This window comes from Eublepharis macularius, chromosome 7 (genome assembly GCF_028583425.1).
Source record: "Eublepharis macularius isolate TG4126 chromosome 7, MPM_Emac_v1.0, whole genome shotgun sequence".
NCBI classification, from domain to species: domain Eukaryota; kingdom Metazoa; phylum Chordata; class Lepidosauria; order Squamata; family Eublepharidae; genus Eublepharis; species Eublepharis macularius.
Genome location: NC_072796.1, coordinates 16199127 through 16222181, shown reverse-complemented (window position 1 = coordinate 16222181; position 23055 = coordinate 16199127). Strand labels below are relative to the sequence as shown.

The 23055-nt window shown below is 43.3% G+C and overlaps 1 protein-coding gene across 2 annotated transcripts in view; it reads right to left on the bottom strand.

Annotated features, from left to right (window-relative positions):
* ELP2 (elongator acetyltransferase complex subunit 2) overlaps nucleotides 1–23055 on the bottom strand; it is a 62300-nt gene that overhangs the window by 18291 nt on the left and 20954 nt on the right. For both annotated transcript variants that reach the window (XM_054985426.1, XM_054985427.1), the window contains 10 exons: nucleotides 21624–21770; nucleotides 19391–19486; nucleotides 17642–17742; nucleotides 17163–17294; nucleotides 15511–15660; nucleotides 14783–14971; nucleotides 14224–14293; nucleotides 10741–10833; nucleotides 10539–10596; nucleotides 176–248 (listed from right to left, as the gene is read on the bottom strand). In XM_054985426.1, coding sequence (XP_054841401.1) covers nucleotides 176–248; nucleotides 10539–10596; nucleotides 10741–10833; nucleotides 14224–14293; nucleotides 14783–14971; nucleotides 15511–15660; nucleotides 17163–17294; nucleotides 17642–17742; nucleotides 19391–19486; nucleotides 21624–21770 — 1109 coding nt within the window. The remainder of the gene's footprint in view (nucleotides 1–175; nucleotides 249–10538; nucleotides 10597–10740; nucleotides 10834–14223; nucleotides 14294–14782; nucleotides 14972–15510; nucleotides 15661–17162; nucleotides 17295–17641; nucleotides 17743–19390; nucleotides 19487–21623; nucleotides 21771–23055) is intronic.

Here is a 23055-nt window from a genome sequence, read left to right as displayed (position 1 = left end):
GATTGATGTTTTCTGCCACCAATACAATTGACAGTGCCTATAAATTATCATTTGTCAGTATTATACACACTCATGGATCTCAATAGATTAAGGTAGTCTCTTTGCTTTTAGGAGGAACAAGAGAGTCAACTGCCAAAGCCATTAATTTAATTTTTTAATCACTATTTTTCCTTACCTTACATGCAGAGGCAATTACTGTTTTGGCACTGTTGCAAGCAACACAGAAAACTTCATAGCCATGCCCATATCTAAAGTGATGAAAGAAATGAAAGGGGGGAAAGGATTTAGTTAAGTGCAGACTCCAGACAAAGATAAACCAACCTCTAATGCTAGCCCCATGAGCCATTCATCAAACTGGCAGCTATTCAACATTTTACTGTAAGGGAAAATTTCCACACTGGAACTTTCGTAGTCCTGCCCTGGAGTCCCTGCCTGCAGCACACGCACACATTTCGTGTAGCCCTGTTGAGTTTCACTGTCTTCATGACGTGAGCACATGCTACGCAACACACCTTGCACTATTCTGTGACTGCACATTGCAGGGAAATACCAGTAGTGGTAGCCAAGTTGTCATTCAGAGATAACCTTAATAATCTTCAAAGGAACCCTTTGGGTCTCTTTGCAGCACAGCTGGAAAACCAATCCAATTAATTCATTCACAAATGAGGAAGTCAAAGTCCTGGCATAAGTGTATAACCAACAAATCTGCATGAATTTTGGCTCGTATATACATACATCTCCCTTATTTCTACTACCACCGCTCTATTTTACTGGGCAAGTGCCTCCCCAAACTGTAGAAGGGTCATTTCTCTTGTGCCACTTCATATGATATGGGATCTAGGATAGGAATGTGCTTTTCTTTCCTTTTTAGTAAGCTTAAATAGACCTAACCCTAAAAGCTTAAACAATCCTAACCTATGGGCTTCACAAGGCAATATAGAACACGTGATCACTAAAGTTTTCCAAGTCTTTCAAAAGTGTCAAATGCTAACCCACCAACTTGATCAAGGCAAGAGTTTAAGTAAGTCATTTTCCAGTATTACAGTGCATCACAGTCTTTCCTCACTGACCCATTCTCCCCATCACCATGTTTACATTTGAGTTTTCATTTATTTACCTGGTAAATAAATTAGAGTAAACTCTAAGGCCAAATCCCAAAGCTGGGATTTGTCCCTGCTGCTCTCTGAATGTGTTGCGTTGGGCATTTCATTGTCCTGATGCACATAATTTAACATGTAAGCCTGACTCTCCAGGTGAAAACCTGTACAAGTGCAGAACCAATTTGCGCTAGCCTTCTCCCTCAAAAAAGGAATACCATGAATCAGGCTTATGTGGAGGTGAAGCACCTGCCTTATTTATATTCATTTGTTTAAATATTTATACCTCACTTGCAACTTATAGCATTGTTTCTCCCCACCTCCATTTTAATTCTCACAATAACCACAACTCCGTGAGGTAGGTGAGACTGAGAGAGAGTACATAAGGACATAAGGGAAGACCAAGTGCAGGGGAGAAGAGAGGTACTTAAAACTAGGAAAAGGGTTAAGAGAGAATAAAACAAAGTGGTGGCAGCTGCCACTGAAACAATGTTATCTTAATCTGCATAGTGGATCACTTTTTTAGGGGCCAATCAGAGGTCCTGCTGGGAACAGCCCCACCCACTTGTTAAAATCCCTTAGTTAGTGATGTAAAATTTCCAGACATTTTGAAGCCATAGGGCAAAACACACACACACACACACACACACACACACACCTTTTTATTTAAAAAACCAGACACTGGAAGAGGGGCGGGGGGGAATGAAATATAATGCAATACTTAATGTCTTATCAAATCTAAGCTAATTTTTCTGCTTTAACAACGTAAAATGCACCCCTTAAACTTACTTAACATATGAAATTGCAATATTTGACATATTTATGGAATTTAAACATTCCCTCATTCTAAAAGAGAAAATATTTCATAGAACTTTTTTTTGTACCCCATAAAATTTTCATTTTTTTCCACTGGAAAAAAGCTTGGGGGGAGGGAGGGGCTTTCCCCCTTAATTTTTCAATTTTTTTCTCCTGGGCCTTGGGCACCAAGAGAGGGCCATGGCACCCACGGGCACCATATTAGGGATTCCTGCTCTTACTACTATACCACACTGGCTCTCAAAGAGGCGCCTCATCTGCTGTGCGTGAAGTACAGTGTTGAGGCTGTGTCCCGGTATGTGTATAAACTGGGCCACAGTTTTCTCCCTGTTCATTAAATGAGAGTGATGACAACTTGTTGCCCAAGCTAACCTGAAAGGAAAGCTGAAGGGCCTCAAGATTTGTAAGGAGACTCCAGGGGACGCACAGACATTCTTGCTAGTTCCATGTGGTCTGAGGGCCCTGTTAAGTAAATTATCGTCAAAGTTGCCCAACTTGTGTGGAAAATATGTGGATGAAGAGGATAGTTACTGAATGAGTGCTTGGTAATAGCCATGTGTGCCTGTTTGTGTAGGAAATTTTGTACTATGTGAAGGGTCTGATTGAACTCTACTTAGTTCATGATATAACAATCCCATCCGAAGCAGTTGCACACTTTTCTAAGCTTACTAGACTTAGAAGGGTGTCATTCTGCTAAGGATGGCACTGTAAATGACTTTCTTTTAAGACTTGAAGTTCATGGAACATTTTTTGAAGGACTAAGCAATGTGTTTTGACAGGTAATGGGAAAACATTATTGGTTCCCAACTGTAATGTGTGGTATTCATCTTTGAAAGAAGTGATGTGAAATCAAGTAATATGTAGGATTAATGTTGCCATAGCAGCGCCGGGGGGGGGAATGGGGAGGGACAGGAACCAGCATTCTAAAAATAGGCCATTTGGCAATTGTATTTCTCCACAGAATACTGTAGCCCTAGCATCAGATTTCAGGATAAATTTTTAATTTTGATAAATATTTAAAGAGAATAATGGTAGAAAGGAGTCTACTGGAATGCTTGGATGCACATACCAAAAAAAAGACTAAACTGTTTCTCTTACGTGACTGCATCCTCATGTTTGTACAATAGTATATAAAGCTTGCACATTTGACAAATCTTTTTCAGAAGCATGGCATTAGATTTACATATTAACTGTGGTGTGACTGAGGACTGAATCATGTGTAGATCACTGGGACTCATTCTCTGCCACATTAGAAGATGTTATGTTTTGAGCTGACCAGAAAGTTTTAGTCGGAGTGATTTAGCTGTGGAAAACTCAGTTAATTCACTTGAATGTGGGAACCATCCCTAAGTCTGTGAGGAGGGTTCCTGTTTCTTACCTTTTCAACTTGATATTGTCTTCTCACTGTTTGGGGGTTGCCTTTTCTTTCTTTTGCATGCCTGTCAGTATTTGGCTCTGAGAAACCATTTACTACTTGGTGGCGGTGCATTGCTGTGGGTAGGCTATGCTTTAAAGAGGGGTGGGTCAAGGGACTGTTATTCTCTCCTGCACAGTCTCTGCTTCTCACCACTGCGTGTTCTGTTCCTGACTGGCTGGTCCTCATTTTACTCTCACCCCAATGCCTTTTCTTCTGCTTCTTTTATTCCAATGTTCATTCCTTCCTACCCTTCTGGCTCCAACTCCACTTTTTTCCCTCCATCCCCCTATTCTGGCACCACTTCCTTCCTCCACCAGCTGCCATTTTCAGGGCTGGCGCACCCATTGAGGCAGGTAGGCCCCTGCCTCGAGTGCAGGTGGCCAGAGGGGGTGCCGGAGGGGGCGCTACATGCCGCGGAGCTGGTGGCAGCAGTGCTGGCGGCTAAGCAGGAGGGATGGGAAGCCACAACTGCCGCAGCCTCCCAGCCCTCCTGCCCCACGCTGCTGCCACCGCCAGCACACACACCCTGGTTGGGCGCAGTAGCCCCGGACCAGGCGTGGCAGGTGTTCAGGGCGGCGCAGGGCACCCGCGCACCGTCCCAGCCGCCCGCCACACCAATGGGGCTGGGCCTCAGCACAAGCTGCATGATTATGTCACACGTGATGTCATCACGCAGTTCGGGTGCGCGCGCACATGTGCGTCCACGCACACCCCCCAGCCTCGGGTGCCAGAAACCCTGGCGCTGTCCCTGGCCATTTCCAAGGCTGCCTGCCTTGCATGCAGTTTTATGGAGGATTTGCAGAAGGGCTTAGGGTACTTTCCCAGGCATCAGATGAATGTTGGTTCTCTCGATGCTTGGGAAAGGGCACTTAGCCCTTCAGCAGGAAACTATATGTGGGGTAATGAGAGCTCCAGTGTGGTAGCAAACATTGTCAATACAACCCAAAATGGTGGCTGAGATTTGAAAGACTACCTTTTGAAATCTTGTCTACCATTGACCGAGACCCCTGCCTTGCAAAGAGTTCTTTGGAATTTGCTGAATGGCTTAGAGCCTTTTCCAAAACCTCCAATGCTTTGGAAAGAGCCATAAGTCCTCCAGCAAACTCCAGACTCCTGTATGCAAAAATGTTGTAGGAGAGTTGCTTAGCAACCCCAAATGGCATCCAAGAACTCATAAGGTACTCTCACAAAACTGTGGTTGTCATTCTGCAATTTTATTTGTCTTGTGATGTCTGTGCTTGTGAATGTTAGGATTTTTACGCATCCAACCCTGTCTTTTTTTAAAAAGACGATTTGCTGAAAACTCTATCCTAGCCCTGGATGTCACCCCTTCCCCGCAGATTATTTGAGCCACATGAGGCAACTGCATATCGCTATTAGGCGATTTAACAGTAAGACTGCCAGGCAAGACTTGGCAATCAGTGGGAGACAGGGGGTGGGGAAAAGAGCATCATCAGTCCACACAGTGTGACATCATTTCTGGAGAAATTCTTAGAGGTGTGATGTCACTTCTGGGGAAAATATAATGCCATTGCCCACTGACAATTTTAAAATTTCCCCCCTCCTGCCTGCCATCAGAGTGCCAGGAGAGGGGAGGAGCTGGGGGCAGGGGGATCCTCCACCTGTGGTAGGAACTTGGTACCCCTATTTTGTGGCCCAACTAGAAAGAGCATTGCTACCCCAGAGTAGGTTTTTAAAAAAATGTACCAAATTCTGAACCAAAAGCTCACTGTTGGCATAAGGGATGGGCAGACATTATTGAAGTCTGTAAATGAAATTCGGCCATCTGAAATATAGCAGATTGTGTCTGGGGGTGAGTGAGTGTGCGGGTGTATGCATGGGTGTGTGTGTGTGCACACAAGAGAGGAAAAGATAGCAAGAGAGAAGTGGCACCATGATAAAAAGTCTGGTGAGTAGATTCTGTCACCATTGGTCTGTTTGTCACTTTCCAGAATATGTTTCCCTCCTCTTGGAGGCTCACGTTCTTGAATGTGTCCCCAGGTGTCTCAGACTGACAGTAGGAGAAGAACAAAAAGAATGACTGTTTGCCCAATGGCATGATGTCACTTCTGGGGAAAAACCAGAAGTGATGCCAGTCTTGTCTAGGAATCAATGGAAATTCTATGGTAAAACCACAGAGTTTTCCGTGATTCTTAGACAGGAGTGACATTGCTGGCTGTGGACCTCCATGTCCCTGTCCCCCATTCCCCGCTGGTTGCCAGGTCCTGCCTGGCAATCCTGCCAAGGTTACTCTGACACCTAGTTTTCTATGTGAGAGAAACACATGCAGAGGAGCATTAATCCATGTGCCTGCATGTTTCTCTCTCATACACCAGGATCTGACTTCATTGTTTTGTGAACAAACTAGTCGGATGTATTTTCCACTCATGGCCTTGGTTTTCAAGGCTGCTCTCTAAGGAGAGTACCCCAAAGGGGTTTCTGTACAGATTATATGCTGAGTGGAACTCAGACACACTTCTGTGGAAAAGGCCAACAATGAGTTCAAAAGACAACTGTAGCAAGGCTCCTGTATGAGAGTGAGGAAGAGAAGTGTAGTTATCTGTCCTGCAAAAGCTCTCTCTGTAGGATTTCCTTTCCTCTCCCCCTGTCCTCCCAAGCTGTGCCTGATGATTCACATGTGAACTGGCTACTCTGAGAGATGTTTTTATGTTGCTGAAAAAAAGACAACATAAATCTTTACAGTACCACATAAATAAAGCCTGGTCATTCATATGTGTTGTATTCACAGGCCTTTTAATCATCTATGGCCTACAGTTGTTGTTGTTACTGCAGTATTTATGGAGTCAGGAGTTACCTGCGGTCACCATCCCAAATATTTTTGGGGTAGAAGCTGAAGTTGGCACTTCTGGTCTTAACCACTTACGTTAAGGAACATCTCAATGGGAATGAAAATATCCGTCTCTAGCTTCCTTCTATTTTTAAACTCTTTTCACATCAAAAATCGCAAGTGCACAGTATCTTCACTTTTTTGCTAAGGGATTTTTTTTAAGGATTATTCTTTAGCTACGTAACTGCCCGGAGTTATTGCGAAGATAAGACAGGGGATGAATGTTTTAAATAAATCTATATATAAATATGTGTGCATTCTGATCACGGTGCCAGCAGCTGAGAAATTTGGAAGCGATTTTTAAAAATTATGTCTGAACTTAAAGAGCAGTTTTCTTTCTGTTTTCTTTTCTTTTTAAAGAAAACAGACATTAATTGAAGCAATGGACAAATGGCTGCCTTTGGAAGAGGAAGAATTTCATGTATATCTGTGGAGTTCCATTCTTATATTGGAAAAGGATAAGCAGAAAACTGGCTACTGAGCAGCAGCTGTTTGGGATGGGGCACAGTGGGTCTGATAAGCAGACAGGATCCAGGACTCTGAGGGACCAGTGAAGCACAGAGTGAAAAGCCAGCGGTGTTACTTCTGCAAATTTATCACATTCCAAAAATCAAACTGATGGTGCTTGAGTTTTGCTTAGTCTTCCAAGAGAACTAGTAGATTCCAAGAGAACTAGTAAGATGGGGACAAAACCGGAGAAGGGGAGCAACAAGAGCCACCAACACAACTGTCTCTATTGCAGAACAAATTTTAAAAAAACACAATCTTCTGAGTCAGATAAGATAATGATAGCAAGCCTCCTGATGTCATAAATCTGAAGCTACCAAGCTTATTAAAGTCGCATTTCTGCTACCCAAGTTCCTCTGACCTTCTCACAATGAATTATAGGCTTTTTTAAAAAAATCATCCCCGCAGAGCGCCATTAGCCAGCCAGACAGTCTGCGAAAGACAAACTTGGAAACAAGGTTTGCAATTCTGCACTTAGTAGAGGCAGCTGATCCAATCATAAGGATTTAAGAGGGGTTTGAAATATTTAGCGTGTGTGTGTGTATTTTTAAAGAAATCTTCAATTCCCTTTCTCTAGTATGACCACAGGCAAAGGAAATCAGAGTTCGTGTATCTTGAATAGCTATTTGTTACATTTCTATCTTGCCCTTCAAAGAACTAAGAGCAGAGGGATCAGACCAGACCGGCTGAGAAGAGGTTACCCAGCGCACCTTAAAGACAACCAGAACCCTGTCTCCCCCCAGGCCACGCCCAATGCACTAGCCACTCTACTGCCCCATAGCACAACTTCCCCCACCCTGAATGACAGTAAGTAGTGCTTGTTTTGCTGCAGAATGATCAAAAGATAAAGGAACCCTTTTACTGGCAGACAACAGTGAAGACTTGAAACAACTACTGATGAAGGTTAAAGAAGAAAGTGCCAAAGCAGGATTACAGCTGAACATCAAGAAGACAAAAGGAATAACTACTGAGGAATTACACAATTTTATGGTTGACAATGAAGAAATAGAAAATTGTTAAAAGATTTTCTACTCCTTGCCTCAAACAAAAGGGAGACTGCAACCAAGAAATGAGAAGGAGATTGAGACTTGGAAGGGCAGCCATGAAGCAGGTAGAAAAGATCCTTACGGACAAGGTTGTGTCTCTGGGGCCCAAGATCTAATGTAAAAATCAACCAACCATTAAAATAACTAAACAGCAGCCGTCCAAAAACAGACAAAAAACACAGACCAGCAACAGTAGGAGCAGAACAACCCAATCAGCAAAAATAATAAACCAGCAGCAAAGGGCCAATAAAAACAATAAATAGCAAACTTTTTAGTTTTACAGTGTACCAAATTAGTCACCTTTGGATAAAACCAAGGACTCAGCTGGACAAATCACAAGACTGGAAAACGATGAGGAAACAAAACTGCTGTAAAGAATTGTTTACAAGGGTGCGTAGGTTAATGGTAACTCCTAGATTCTATGTGCAGACGGTCCCAGGCTCAAAGCCTTGGCAATCTCCCATTAACAATGTCAGGATGCTGGTCTTGAAGCCACAGAACCGATAGAACGTTTCCATGATACAATAGCTTGAAGGAGACGATGCTTCCCCCTTCGGGTACCTCAAGCTGTGGAGATCATCATGGGCCGTGTCTAGACCATCTGTCGCCATGCTGAATGTAATACAACAGCATCTGCAGCAGGACAGGGTGGGTTGGCTGATTCAAGTCCTGTTTGGCTGCCTGCTTGGGACTGCTAAAATGGGGTGTGGAGTGTGCTGGACTACAGTACAGTTGCATTTGGCTCGGTGGGCGCTTGCAAACCGGTTGGAGCAAGGCCTGTAATAATTTATTCCTGGTAAAATCTGCAGCTATTTCCAGGCTCTTGTGCTCAACTCCAGCAGCTAGCCAAATTCCTGGAAAATTATGGCTCCTGAGCCACCTTCAGCCTGCCAAGAGCAGGCGACTGTGAAACTGGCACACTTGGTAAAGCATTTAAATGTCTTTCTGCTGCAAGCAAAAGGAGAGAGGGAAACGGGTTTCCTGGGAATCGCTCCAGGATGGTAGACCTTGCTCAGCACAAAAGCAAAAATATTCCACCAGGTATCTATTAAAAAACTAATCAACCATCAGCTCAAATGTACATACTGACAGCCCCTTCACTGAATCTGGTATAATAATTAATTTTCATCAAGTCACAACCGACTTATGGCAACCCTGTAGGGTTTCCAAGGCAAGAGATAAACAGAGGTGGTTTGTCACTGCCTGCCTCTTCACGGCAACCCTGGACTTCCTTGGTGGTCTCCCATTCAAATACTAACTAGCTTAGCTTCCAAGCACTCACAATTCTGAGCAAGTCTGGGCCATTCATGCTGCTTGGACCAGTCTATAACGTCAAAAAAGTACTTCTTTCACAATAGGCACAAGCAGTTCCATCATAGCCTTGAGTTTCACCTCTGATCAGTGCAGTAGTCCATGCCACATGTACCAAGTGATGTCGCTAAGAATGCCATTTGTAAGCCAGGAGGTCACTGGTTTGAATTTCGGCTCAGCCACCAATTCTTGGTTTGACTTAGGAACTCATCCCCTCAGGCAAGTCTCACTGTCTTTCAGGCTCAGCTCTCCCTCTATAGGGTAGAGATTAGCACTCCTCCCTCATGAAGCTTTGTGAAGATTACTGAGAATTCCCCTGGAAACATACCAAAGCCTGAGCATCTTTCGGAAGGATTGTCATGGGGCAGCCAGGCCTCAGTGCTAGTGAGGACTCCTCGGGAGAAGAGGAGCCTGGTGTAGCTCAGGACTCCTCAGGAGCAGGGGCACCTCGAGTAGCCAGCTCCAAGTCAGCCAGTTTTGAGGCAGTGGAAGGTAGCAAGGAGGAAGAGCCACTGCAGCTGCCAACTAACGAGAATCCACAGCCAGCAGCTAAGGCAGAACCACCAGGAACCTCCAGCCCCAACACCACACGTGAAACTCAGCCAAGGACGTCCAACCCACCAGGTTCTCCCACACGCACAGAGCGCTGCAGACAACGGCAGAGAGTGGAACTATAGGAGAGACGGTGCAGTGCTCACCTCCTGGGCTGACGCCAGCCACCGGTGGATAGCGATGACGAGTAGCATCAGGATAGAGCCCAAACAGCTGGATGCAAATCACGCCTGGCTATAAAAGCCAGTCCACAGGAACTGCCAGGTGGGGAAGCAACACGTTGGAATCCTGCTACCGCTGTGACCACTCCACTGAACCATGCCTTGCTCTTGTGAGCTTCCGACCGTGTCCTGACTCTGCCTTTGCCTAGCCCCCGAACCTTGCCCGTGACTGACCTTTGGACCACCTGACCTTGGAACAGCTCTCGACCCAGTGTACCGACTTTGGAATGGACTTAGGTCATGCTATTGGACCAGCCCACAACAAGCATTTTATATTCAAACCAACTTTCAGTGCGCAAAGATGGGAAATAATAATTACCACACTGCTACCTGCCCTGAGCCTTTGGGATGGGGTGAGCTATACTTCATTAAAGAAATAAACACAGACAACAAGCGTTGTTATGCAGCATCTGTGTGGTGCAGTGATTTAGGATGCTAAGCCTGGACATTTCCCGTCCTCATAGCCAAGAAACTCACTGAATGGCCAGTCGCCACATCTCACCCGTCAGGGTTGTTATGAGGACAAAGTAGGAATAAATTTATGAGGGTTGCCCTGAGCTCATTGGTCGAAGGCCAGAAAGTCAATTTACAATCAGATGCCCCCAAATGAGTCCAGAATAACTCTCCACTTAATGAAGGAATGGAAAATGACGAGAGTTAACACAACAGTTTCTAAGTTCCTTTCGTTTTCTTCCTTCTGTATCTAAAAACAAAGTAACTTACAGCTTTTGGGTTTCAGGCCATAGCGTGTTTTGCAAGAGATGATCTTCCGTGGGAGGTTCTGCAAGAAATTATTTGGTTTAAAACTGGGATTTTTTCCCTTCACCCCCACCCCCACCAAATTTTTTCATCAATCTGTTCTCTTACATTTCAGTTCCAAAACATTGATTCAAAAATAAAATTACACGTAAGTCACATTGCATACCTGTAAGGCTACATGGTTGAAAGTAATTCTCGTGATACTGGCTGGAACTATTAATTTTTTCATCCTCACCCGTTGTCTGAATGGCTGTATCCTCTGCCGTAAAAGATTTTTTTTAAAATCAGCAAGAAAATAAACATGGAAAACACAGAACAGCTAAGAAATATGAAACAGAAATTATTCAAATAAAGTTTAGTTTATAACCCAATTCCCAAGTGTTAGGAAGTCCAAGAAACATTACACTGTAGGATAAATATATGTGCATTAAGCACTAGCTAAGAAATGTCCTGGAAAATGTAAATTCACACAACAGGGGGAAAAATGGAAGAATCTAATATAGTTCCTTGCCTGCCTCCCCTTTGAGTACCAGACCAATCAATCTATTCTCCTAAGGAACAAAAGGAAAATACAGTGTGAGTGAGGAAATTCTGCTCGAGAATTCCTAGCTTTGTCAGATTTAAACACCTGTTCATATTTCTTAAGGTCTAAAAGAATTCTGACACCTTCTAGCCTTCTATGTTGCAGTATCGAGAATACAGAATTAAGTTAATCAACTTCTTTCTTAATGCCCTATTGAAAAAGATGTGGAAAAACTGAAGCCCCTCTCCCATCTATGTATCAATGCTTTTCTGCATTTGATCTCTGTACTCTGACGTTCATTAGACTCCCCATTTGAGATCTCTGGGCCTCTTTCTGCCATTTTATAACAATTGAACTAAATGTATTAATAAAGGAAAGAAGGCTCATTCTAAAAAGGAAAATCTTAAAATATACACAACGGAATAAATTTAACCAGCCAACAACTAGGGGTGTGAGTCATTTAGCGCAGCAAGCAGAAAATTAACTGGTTGTGTTCCAGAATGAAGCTTTCAGGGTGGAGGGAAATACATAGTTTGGTACTAGATCAAATCAAACATGGAAAAGAGGATGTGGTGCACAGGATCTCATACATTTCTCCAGTGATCCCATTACCACCGGGCTTTCAGACCCAAGCCTCTGTGATGAGGCAAGACCGATGGGGGGAATTCTTGTGGCAAGGAAGTATGGATTGTGAAACCTGCGGGCCATGCAGAACAGTGTGATAGATCTTGTGTAGTGATAGGATTGCGCCCCAAAACAAATCATATTCCCGCACCAATAAGAAGCTACAGACTGTGATTCTCAAGAAGGGATTTGGTGGCATTGTTCCAACGTGCAAGTAGATACAGCAATAATATCCTTCCAAGGACAAGAAAAAGAAACTGAATAGATTCCTGATTGTTTCTTTCATTTGGTGTCCTTGGAGCTGATGAATATCCTTCAATGTTACTTTGTTAAAGGAGCCGGACCACCATTCATAACTAACTGTGATTCTCCTTAGATTTTCTAAGAAATAAATCAACAGTTCTCTCAATTCAGCTGTCCTGGGCACCAGCTGCAAGCACTTCATTAGAAGAATGCTACGGAGGGTGATTCTTCCAGAGAATTCAGTAAGTGGCTTGCATGCCATAACGCTCCTCTGTCCAGTGACTGGCACACAACACCTGCTCTCTCTGTTGTATTGTCATGTTTGCTTCCTTTCCCCTGGAGTCCATCAAACAATTCTGCTGTAAATTATCAAGTCACAGGCTTTCATTAGCTTTTACTGATTTTTCTATTATGTAGAATTTACAAATCCTTACAGTTCCTGATTTTAGATTGGGGGGGGGGGACATGGTTCATTAATAAGCTGACTCCATTCAAGCACATTTCCAAAGCAGAAGTTCTAAAGTCAGCCACAAGTCCACAGTCTACCTCCTTTCCTCTAGCACATGGCTAGCACTAGAGATGGGCATGAAACGGGAAAAAAACAAATCGTGCAGTTCATGGTTCATCGCATTTCATGAACCTGCCCCGGTTTGCAAACTAGTTTGTTTGGTTCACGAAAACGTCACTTCCAGGTCAGCAAATCATCACTTCCGGGTCAGCAGAAGGTGTGCAGAAAGCCCATGCCCCATGGCCTAGGAAACTGAGTGATCGGCGCCAGGATGTCTGCAGTGACAAACCGAAAAATGAACCAAATGAACTGGCCTAAAGTTTGTGGCAGTTCGTCAGAAATGGGCTCTGACAAACCGCCAGTTTGTGAACCACGAACCAGCCTGGTTCGTGCCAAACTTTGGTTTGTATTTCTGTTCATGCCTATCTCTAGCTAGTACTTTCCGTTTTTTGTATAAAGCTAGTTAACTGTTTTCCATAATGTCTGAATGGGAAGTAGATACGTGAGGCTGGTTGTCAGGTCAAATGCTAGCTAGAGCTTGCCAATTTATGAACTATAAAAAAGAAGATATCACGCACAAGGGGGGAGAAGAGAGACTTCACAAAGTCTTGCTTTCTTCCATGGTCTTGAAGATAGCTTAAACTGAGCCACAAAGTACAGATGGGATTTCAGAACCATGAAAGATATTTTGCACCCAAGAAAGAAATCTTATCACCAGGCTTTCGGCCTCCTTAGCTAAACTAACACAAAACATCAATCATTTGTTTTTATGTTTGTGGCTAGGAAACACTAACCACCTTTGATTCATATTACTATCATATATAAGCAAAAATATAGAGAAGTCCTTCCTAACTGATCTGTCCATATGTTGGATTATAGAGTCAAAAGCGATTAGGAACGTGACTAACAGGAGGTTTCAGGTGTTGGCCTGCAGTAAAAGAGCAAGATTTGAGTCCAGTTGTACCTTAGAGACCAACTAGATTTCCACAGTATGAGCTTTCAAGAGTCACAGCACCCTTTGTCAGATGGAGGCTTTGCCGAGGGAGATGGCTCTTTGCATATTCAAGTCGCCATACTGCACTCATTAAGTGATCATTTTCCATTTCGCACATTTAAGTTCATTTTGCACTCATTAAGTGATCTTTTTCCATGTGTAAACAGGTACATAGTGTAGAAGGGAACTTAGAAGGCATCTCTCACACGACAAACTACTGAAGTAGTATGTCTTTTATTTCTGTTGCTGATTCATTCCATAAGGCCCTGTCCAGGCAGGGCTACAGACCGAACACAGCCAAAAGTAGAGTAAAATCTGATCCTGAGGAGAATGAGGCTGCGCAAGGAATCCTTTTGGCCGGAGACAGAGAGTATCCAGATTTTAGACTACTGCCCAACAAGGACTGTAGGGTATTTCATGGTTTATAGAATGTATTATGACGCCCTTATTTCATTGTTTTCTATTTTAACTACATTTTTACACTGTTTATGATGCATTATGCCTGATATTTTTTAAAAAAATGTTTCTAATTTTGTAATCCTAGTCCTATCACATCGTTTGTTGGGTGCCTCCTGCTATTTGACCGCAACAGGTTACAATGTCTTACATATCAGCAAGAAGGGTGGGCTACAAATAAACTAAAAAACACATACGTGCATAAAATAAGGGATAAAGCCACCCATCGTCCACCCCCTCCCCTTCATCCACAACTAGCTGTGCAACAGAGATCTTAATACATACATACAAAATATCTTACCTTGAAAGACAGCTTTATTTGACAAGCCCAAAGCCGGTACAGTAGCGCCTTCTGGGAGATTATTCATTCGCTAAAAAGAAAACAAAACTTGGCATAAGCAATTAGGTCCTCCTCAATCTCATTTATAAATAAAGCTGTCCTGTCATCATGAGCTCTGAAAAATTATCTCTGGTGTGTGGTCCCTTCCACCCTACCTCCAATGAATTAGTAATCTGAAAATGATACACACACAATAAAACATATCAACTAATAGAAAAATCCAAACAACTTTTGCCTGTCTGTAGCTCTGTCTATATCTCAAAATACATATTTAACCTTTTAGGCCCTAAAGATACCCTAATAATTTATATGTACCAACAAGCAACGGAGCTATAAATACCATGGTTTTATATTACAGACAGTTTGTATGTTCAAGGTTAGTTCATAAATTTGGGTTTTCTCCCAAAAGAAATCGCAACAATTCTCCAAGAGGCAGTCAACTCTCAAATGAGGATTCTAAATATAGAACGCATATGCTTCTAGGTTTTTTTTTTACAACTAGATAAAAATGTACACTTACACCAGAATACAACTTTTCCAGAGAGACACCAGAAATGCTGCTGAAGTTTTCCACGAAATTCCTAGGGGCAGTAAACACTCGCAGCACTTTCTCTTCTGCTCCGGATACAAACTGAAATGGCCCAGTCATTGCTAAACACTGCATGTCATACCCATGCACCTGAGGCCTTGCCACTTCATGCCACGTTACCTGTAAGGATAGCTCACGTTAGTTGATAACTAGTTAAGAGGACCATTTGTATTCACACAGGCTATCCAGCTCTTATTGAGTAGTCACTGGGTTCACAGAATCATAGAACTGGAAGGGGCCATACAGACCGTTTAGTCCAACCCGCTGCCCAGTGCAGGATCAGCTGTGATTAGAGTGTCCAACTAGACAGACCCAGGTTCAAATCCCCCACTCAGCTACAATCTTGGATCAAGAACAATGGATAAATCTAACCTACTCCACCAGGATTTTGCCAGGAAGACAGAGAACCCGTGCATACCACCCCCAAGCTCTTCAGAGGAAAGACAGCATAGAAGTTTAGTAGACTGATGATACATCCAGGAATTCTAGCTCCACTGAATCTAGGTCTACTCTAGATTTACAAGGATCACGATGCTTTGCTATTTTTTTTTTAATTTCACACATAATTACAATCAGTCACACTATTTGTTCAGGAAGAGTTTAGCCCATTCCGACAGAAGCACTAGAAATTATTTACCAAGCTTGCAAAACAACAATACCTCTGCTTGGTTCTCTCTTTTCCACGGAGCAAAGATTCTCGTTGTTTGATCAGAACCAACAGTGATGATAAATTCTCCCTCTGGGTCCCAGTTCACATCTTGCACACTATTGAAATGTCCTGAAATCACTACTTCTGGAGTCCACTCTCGCTATTGAAACAAGAGAATCAATATTTTGAGCTGTTAGCAGACATGCAGCAGACAGCTACTGACTGCAAAGGAGGCACATAATCAAAAAGGGGGAAAAAATGGATTCAGCAAGATTTGGGTCCAGTAGCACCTTAACTGCAACTAATTTTCCAGGAGATACGCATTTGAGAGTCAAAGTTCCTTTCATCAGATATTTTATTTATGTTTCATTTACTTTCAACATTTTATATCATCCAGGAAATACACTGATGGGATCCAAGGAGCAGATCTTTCCTACTTTGCCCTGTCCTTTGAAGCTACTTGTATCACCCAAGAAGATTGGGAGATACAGCTTAGAAGGACCTCCACAGAAATTGGGGACAATCCCCACCCCGTGCAAGTAGAAGTGCTTTCTGCTTGTTCAGGGGTTACTTGAAATTTATCGATCAAGGAGACTAAAGTTCTGCAGGTCAGTATATAATCAATTGTACTCGACCTGGATCCTGCCATAAACGTATATTCACCACGGATGATTCAGGGGTTACTTTGGATCCAACCCAATTCCCCTTAAACTTTTATAACCTCTTTGCAACCTGCCCATCAATCCACGGCAGGACAGCTGGGGAAGGGCCATAACAAGAACATAAGAAGAGTCAGCCTAGTGTAGTGGTTAGTGTCAGATTAAGATCTGAGAGAATCAGGTTCAAATCCACCATGGAAGCTTGCCAGGTGACTCTGGGGCCAGTCACAAACTTTCAGCCTAACCTACCTCACGGGGTTGTTGTGATGATAAAATGGAGAAGGGGGAAATGTCATAAGCCATTATGGGTCCCCACGGGAACAAAAATGGAGTATAAATGAAGTAAAAAAAATAAATACCTTCGTTGCTGAATACATGCTCTGCTTAACATCCTGGGTTCAAACTCAGGCAATAGGGCTGAGAAAGAACTCTGAGATCTTGGAAATCCATTCTAGTTGATCAAGACTACACTTAGTTAGATGTAGCAATGGGTGACTTTGTATAAGGCAGCTTCACATGTTCTTTTGTTCACTGCTTATGTAGCCTAAGAGGCAACGTTAATTCTTATTTGCTACCAATTATGGCATCAAAAAGAGAAAGAATTAAGAGTCAGAAAAGCCACCGACGCAGCTTAGAGTAAGCCATTAGAGCGGACCAGGGTTTTTTTTCAGCTGGAACGCAGTGGAACGGAGTTCCGGAACCTCTTGAAAATGGTCACATGGCTGGTGGCCCCGCCCCCTGATCTCCAGACAGAGGGGAGTTGAGATTGCCCTCCAGCGGAGGGCAATCTCAACTCCCCTCTGTCTGGAGATCAGGGGGCGGGGCCACCAGCCATGTGACCATTTTCTCCGAGGGCAACCCACTGAGTTCCACCACCTCTTTCTCCAGAAAAAAAGCCCTGGAGGGGACATTGCACCAAGTTAGCCAAAAGCCATTCCTTGGAATAGGTAGAGATTCATCACACACTATTCAGCCTAACTGTTGAAACAATAAATAGCCTTGCCTTATTTGCTGAAGTCTGTTTCCAAAGATGCAGAGCTCCGTGAAAAGCATGCGCGAGGATCATCATGCCATCTGGGCTGAAGCAACAGTCAAAAAACCCAAGCGTGTTTCCTCCCACTTCTCCTACTCGGACCTGATTGAAAAATGAGAAATAAAAATACATTAGACAGTCATGGGCCTTTTTGTGTCCAGTTAGTGCCTGAAGGCAAAAACTCTACATAAAATAAGTGAACCCCATCTATGGTTTAGTATTGTATTCAAAAGAATGCCTTTCTAAAGGGACTCTCCACTATCTCAGCCTTGCAAAATTAGAAACCCAGGAAATCACAACAATTTAAAACAGATAATAGTAGCTAAACTTACATGCAGTGACAGAACACTAAAAAGACCTTCAGGGTTTTTTTTAAAAGGTTCCAGCTGACCCCAGGTGGCCACAGTACTTCTAGGACAAACAGGAGGAAATGTAAAAATCACATCTACCTGTTCTAACCACACCCCAGATTCCTCATCTGGAGCCCACAGGATTATGGTTTTGTCCACTGAAGCAGAAAGCAATCTCATTGGTTGTTCCCTCCTGCCATCTACAGTACAAGGGGAAAAAATTACCCCATTAGAAGATGTTTTCTGACATATTAAGAGAAAGCAATATAACACTCACTGTACTATATGAAGAAGGGGAGAAATCTCCTAGTTGCATCATACAAAACCTTGAAGAAAAGTAAACAGATAAAAGTCCTGTAAACTAAACATCTGGGACTATAATAATTTGACTACCACCCCTTTGACTCTTTCCGTAATACCCTGCAAACCTTCCTGATCATCAATATGAGGAAGGGCAGGGGGAGCTTAAAAAGAAAGAGCAAGTGGGTACAAAGCACAGCAATTATTGGGAATGGACCAGTGTAAGACTCACTAGTTTTGGACTGTTTCAGGTGGATAACTGCATTCGTCTGCAGTAGCAGAACAAAATTTAGGCTTTAACTGGTGAATCATTGGTTAAGTTCTTACTTAAAATGCTTTACACATGCATAGCCATGACCGTCTTTTGAAAAGAAGGAAGGAACTGGAACACTGGTCAGAGAAGGAGCATGGCTCAGTGGTAGAATATCTTACAGAATGTCCCAGGTTCAATTCCCAGCATCTCCCAAAAGGATCAGTATGTATGATTCAATATAAGGCAGCTTCGTATGTGTTCATGTGAGAACCTTAAGTGTGGTTGCTGAGTAAGTGGTACATAGTGCCTTGGCCCCAAACACTCGATAATGCAGCAACTTGCCCATGAGGCACATTCAGTGACAGTCCTTGATCCAGCAGCTGCTGCAGAGTTGTCTCTGGGGGTACAACCACCTTCAATATGTGTGTGCACATTACAGGCAACTTACATGGCCCCAGTATCATCAAGTCATTTGGGTAGGCCATACTGACAAAGAGATGCTATTCAATTTCTAGGCAGCTAACCAGAGCCAACCTGGGTCCAGGTGTGGTATACTAAAAGCCTCACTGATAGCAGCCCTAATCATGTGGTCTTGTTGGCCAATCACACAGATCAAAACTGCCTTCTCTAGTCTGAGGTCCCTTACCTGTCCAGCAACCTTGTTATTGTCATCTGCCGGGTCCCCAAAGAGAATCCTCCCCTCATCCTTTGGCCCAACTATCCTTGCATCCAAGGTAACAACAGAAGCCTTTACAAGGGGTAGAACACCTCTTTGCAAAACCCAGGCCAGAAGAATGACCAATCTTGGGATTCAAAGAATTCAGGGAACTCACAGCACAGAGTACCCTTAAGGCACTGCTCTCTCCCTGCTGAGGGAGGAAGAGAATTGAAGGAGGTGGAGTCCCGCCATTGAAGCAGGAAGTTAGAGAATTATCCTGCTCAAAAGACCCAACTTTGCTGCCACATCAAGCAGGGATGTTGCTGAATGGAGGTCACCTGGTTCCAGCACAGAGCAGTACCCCGTTGACAGTTACATTCTGTGCAGAAGAGTGGAATTACATGCAGTGGAGGTTATGGAGCTGGCAACAACAGAAGCTCCCAGCTGAGCAACTCTTTCCCCACACCATGCATTAATCAAAGTGTGTGACATGACACCATGACACCTTTCCTTTATTCCCCATCTTACTGACTACTTCCGCAAGGGGTGTCAATATAGGGCTAGTATCTTCAGCCACAGCACAATGTTCTTTGCCATGTCTAGTTCTGCCCTAAGCTGTAGCTCACACACTTCTTACCTCTGAAAAATGAAGGCTGCCAATGAACCGCACAGACCCAGTTTTCATGTCCAGCTAACACCGAGTCCAATGTCACAGCAAAGGATGTGTCCGAACCTAACCCACAAAGAAAAACCACAATCTTCACAGCTATTCTGACAGAGCCAACCTCACGGGCTGAGACTCGCCAGGCACAAAATGAGCTGCACCGTGATAAAATTCGGGATGATGGTATCCAGCTGGAGAGCCCCCAGGTGTCCAGGTCACAGGATGATCCTGTTACATTCCCTGAAAGCAATTAGATGCTTATACAAGCACAGCCTGGATCTTAAGATCCTGCAGGACAGTCCAAAGTTCAAAACAAAAATAATCCAATTTAAGTTAAAGCATCATCAACTTTTGAGTTTTCAGAGGTAAATCCTTTTAAAAAGGCATAATAATCTACATTTAAAACTAAATGCATATTAATGCAACCTAGAGAATGTGATATGAAGGTATGGGGAGGGGTGGAAAAATTTCAGAAAAATACCCCCACATCTTCACATCTCTAGATGGCAATAAAATGCATTTACTTTTAAATGCGTAGGACTCCTTCCATCAACGGAGCTACGCTTGTGGAAGAGGGAAGAATCACAATTTCAACTCCTTCTCTCTCCTCCGTACAGCTCCCTCCCCCCACCCCAACTTGTGTGGTCATTAGTACTCTTGGCTCAAAGCAGTACCAGAAATCACCTTTCTCAGCACCAGAAGAGACTTCTGGGAGAAGCAGAATGCAGGAAAGCTCCACATTCACCTGTGCCTTCCACTGGAGGGTGACTGGCTCCAACCACATTGGGAGGGAGGGAGACAGATAGACAGACAGAGACAGACAGACAGATTGGGGGAATAAGCTGGTACTCTGTTAGAACCACCACTGCAGTGCATGCCAGAGGCTGGCAAGCAATGTTGCCCCCTCCCCCTGCGCCACTCAATAGGGGAGATATATGAGAAGAAAACTGATTTCTGTTTGCGAAATATTTTTCAGTGCAATATTTACTATCCTTACTAGACATGGGTATGAATTGAAATACAAATCAAATTTCGTGACAAACTGCACCGATTCATGTATTGCAAAAATGCATTTTATGGGGCCGCGTTTTTCATGAAATTCAATTCGTGAATGCTTCGTGATGCCAGACAGGCTGGTGCTGATCCACTGATTTCCTAGGCAACATAGGCCCGGAATGTCTGCAGACTTTTTGTTGCCATGGAAACCCCAATCTTAGCCCAAATAACCTTGATAGGCAGCTCTCCCTGCCAACCTGAGATCTCCCATTCTGTTCTATGAGAGCAACAAGAAAGGGGGGAGATGGGCCTTCTATAGCCACGGGAACACCAATCTCATCCCTCCAAACCCTGTTAGGCAGGTCAGTCTGCCAAACAGAGAGCTCCTGTTCTGCTCTGTGAGCGTTTCTTATACAGCAGCAGCAACCTTTATTGGCATTACATCCATGTTAAGCGTTTCTTATATAAGGCACAGCTCTGTGCCTCCTGCTGTCAGTTCCAGTAGACAGAGGGAGAGGGAGGAGCTGTTGCTGGGATTTGGAGTGAGAGAGAGAGGATTTGGGAGCTTTTGGCTGGATTTACTGCTGCTTCAAAAGAGACTTTTTTGTTTTCTGCTCTTGTCCTTGCTGGGAAGGTTGTTGGGTGAGGGTGCCTTTGAAGTCTCCCTGTGAGTTTGGCATCTCTGGGTATGAACGGGGCCATAGTAGGGCCCCAGGATCGGACGAATCACAAATCTAACGAATCATTTTGTGAAACGGGTCAATTTCGTGAAAGTTCGTGGTTTGTGGAACACGACGAACCACAAAACTCAGGGTTCATTTTTTTCCCCATTTTGTGCCCATCTCTAATCCTTACTGCGATTTAGTGTAGTAAGTGACATCAGTATGTACCTATTTTCTTATTGCAGTTGCAGTAGAAAGGATTAGCCTCCTGGTCAGGAACAAAATGGAAAGTACTATGTGTCAAGGGAAGGGCAGCTATGTTTGTAAGAACAGCTGATATAAAGCACTTTTAAAAGCCAGCCCATCTTAGACCAGTTGTATACAGTTGTAGAGCAAAGGAACATTTCATTAGTGGATTCTTCGCAACAAAAGAATGACCTCAGACACAAGAACGGCAAACTTTAGCTTACCCACTCCCTTTTACTGAAGTCACTTCGGCACAATCAAAGGCAAAAAACAATACAGCTATGCACAAAATACAGACTTGCCTTTGTTATCTTTCACAGTGAAAATGTTCTCCTTCAACCTAATAACATCTTCATCTCCAGTTTCCAGAAGCGGCAGCGAAGATGCATGAATCTTCCAAATTCTTATCAGGCAATCCTGAGCACAGCTGGCCAAGAAGAGATCTCCATCTTTAAAAAGAGAAAGAGCATGAAAGAGAAGGATTTAAAGGTTCATAACCTTTCATTTCTATCTAAAACGACCATGTTTCTTCTTTCCACCTTTTTCTTCTCTTCCTTTTATTTAAGAAATGTGTTTATTCCAACATAATTCTTCCTGCCACCCAACAATCAGTTAAAGTTGCCTCCGATTTGTGCTTTGTACATCCACATCATTCAATTTAAGCTTCGTGGTTTACAAACTGCATCTGACAGTTCTTATAGAGAAATGAGAAGAAACAATCTCAAAATACATTATTCTGAAAGAAACCTGCAGCTCCCTTTAACTGTAATTGCTGGTGATTCGGGAGGCAATTTTTTTAAAAACACAATTTTATTTGTAATGGGCTTTTGTTCCCGAAGCAGCAGCCAACTAGAGAGAGCAGCAGGTTCATGTAATGTGTCCACATTTAACTACACCAGGGAGAAAATTGTTACTCAAGAGCCAACAGCAACAGAAGGATGCTCATAAATGGTCAAGAAATACCCACCTGTAGCAAAATAACTCAGGCACATGGACAAAGTACAAAAGAAACCAACTGACTTGTGTCCCTTAGTGTTGCTGAGCATTGGTTTGTCTGGGAAGGAACTCACATTTACCACAAGCAAGTCAATGACTGTAGTGTTTTACTTAGTTTTGCTACCACCCTATAATGACTTGCTGTTTGTTTTAACCTTAACCCTTTTGTTTAACCTTTGCTTTTGGACCTTTAATTCAGCTCCTCATGTTCTAGGGTTGCCAGCTCCTGCTTGGGAAATTCCTGAATATTTGGGGGATAAAACCTGGAGAGAGCAAGGTTTGGGAAGAGGAGGTACTTCAATGGGGTATAATGCCGTAGAGATCACACCCCAAATCAGCCATTTTCTCCAGGGGAACTGATCTCTGTAGCCTGGAGATCAGTTGTAATTCTGGGAGATCTTCTGCCACCACCTTGAGGCTGGCAGCCCTATTACGTTCCCTTCAACTTATACCTCAGGAGGGACCGGTCCTAATAAACACTCCTTATATTTCCACTCACAGAGAGCTTAGGTGTTCTCTACTTTACCCAGGCTTATACCTTGAAAACACCTTCCCTTTTTTGTGAGTGTGTCATATATATTGCTGCCTCTGCAAAAGGTTTTCGCTGCCACCAAAGGCTTTCATCTTAGATCTCTTCTGCTTAACTGGTAATAGAGGAAGGTTTTGTTACAGATGGTAGTGTGACAGAACAGTCAGCACGTGAGGGTGGTTGTGAGGTAAAAAAGCTTTTTTTTTCCT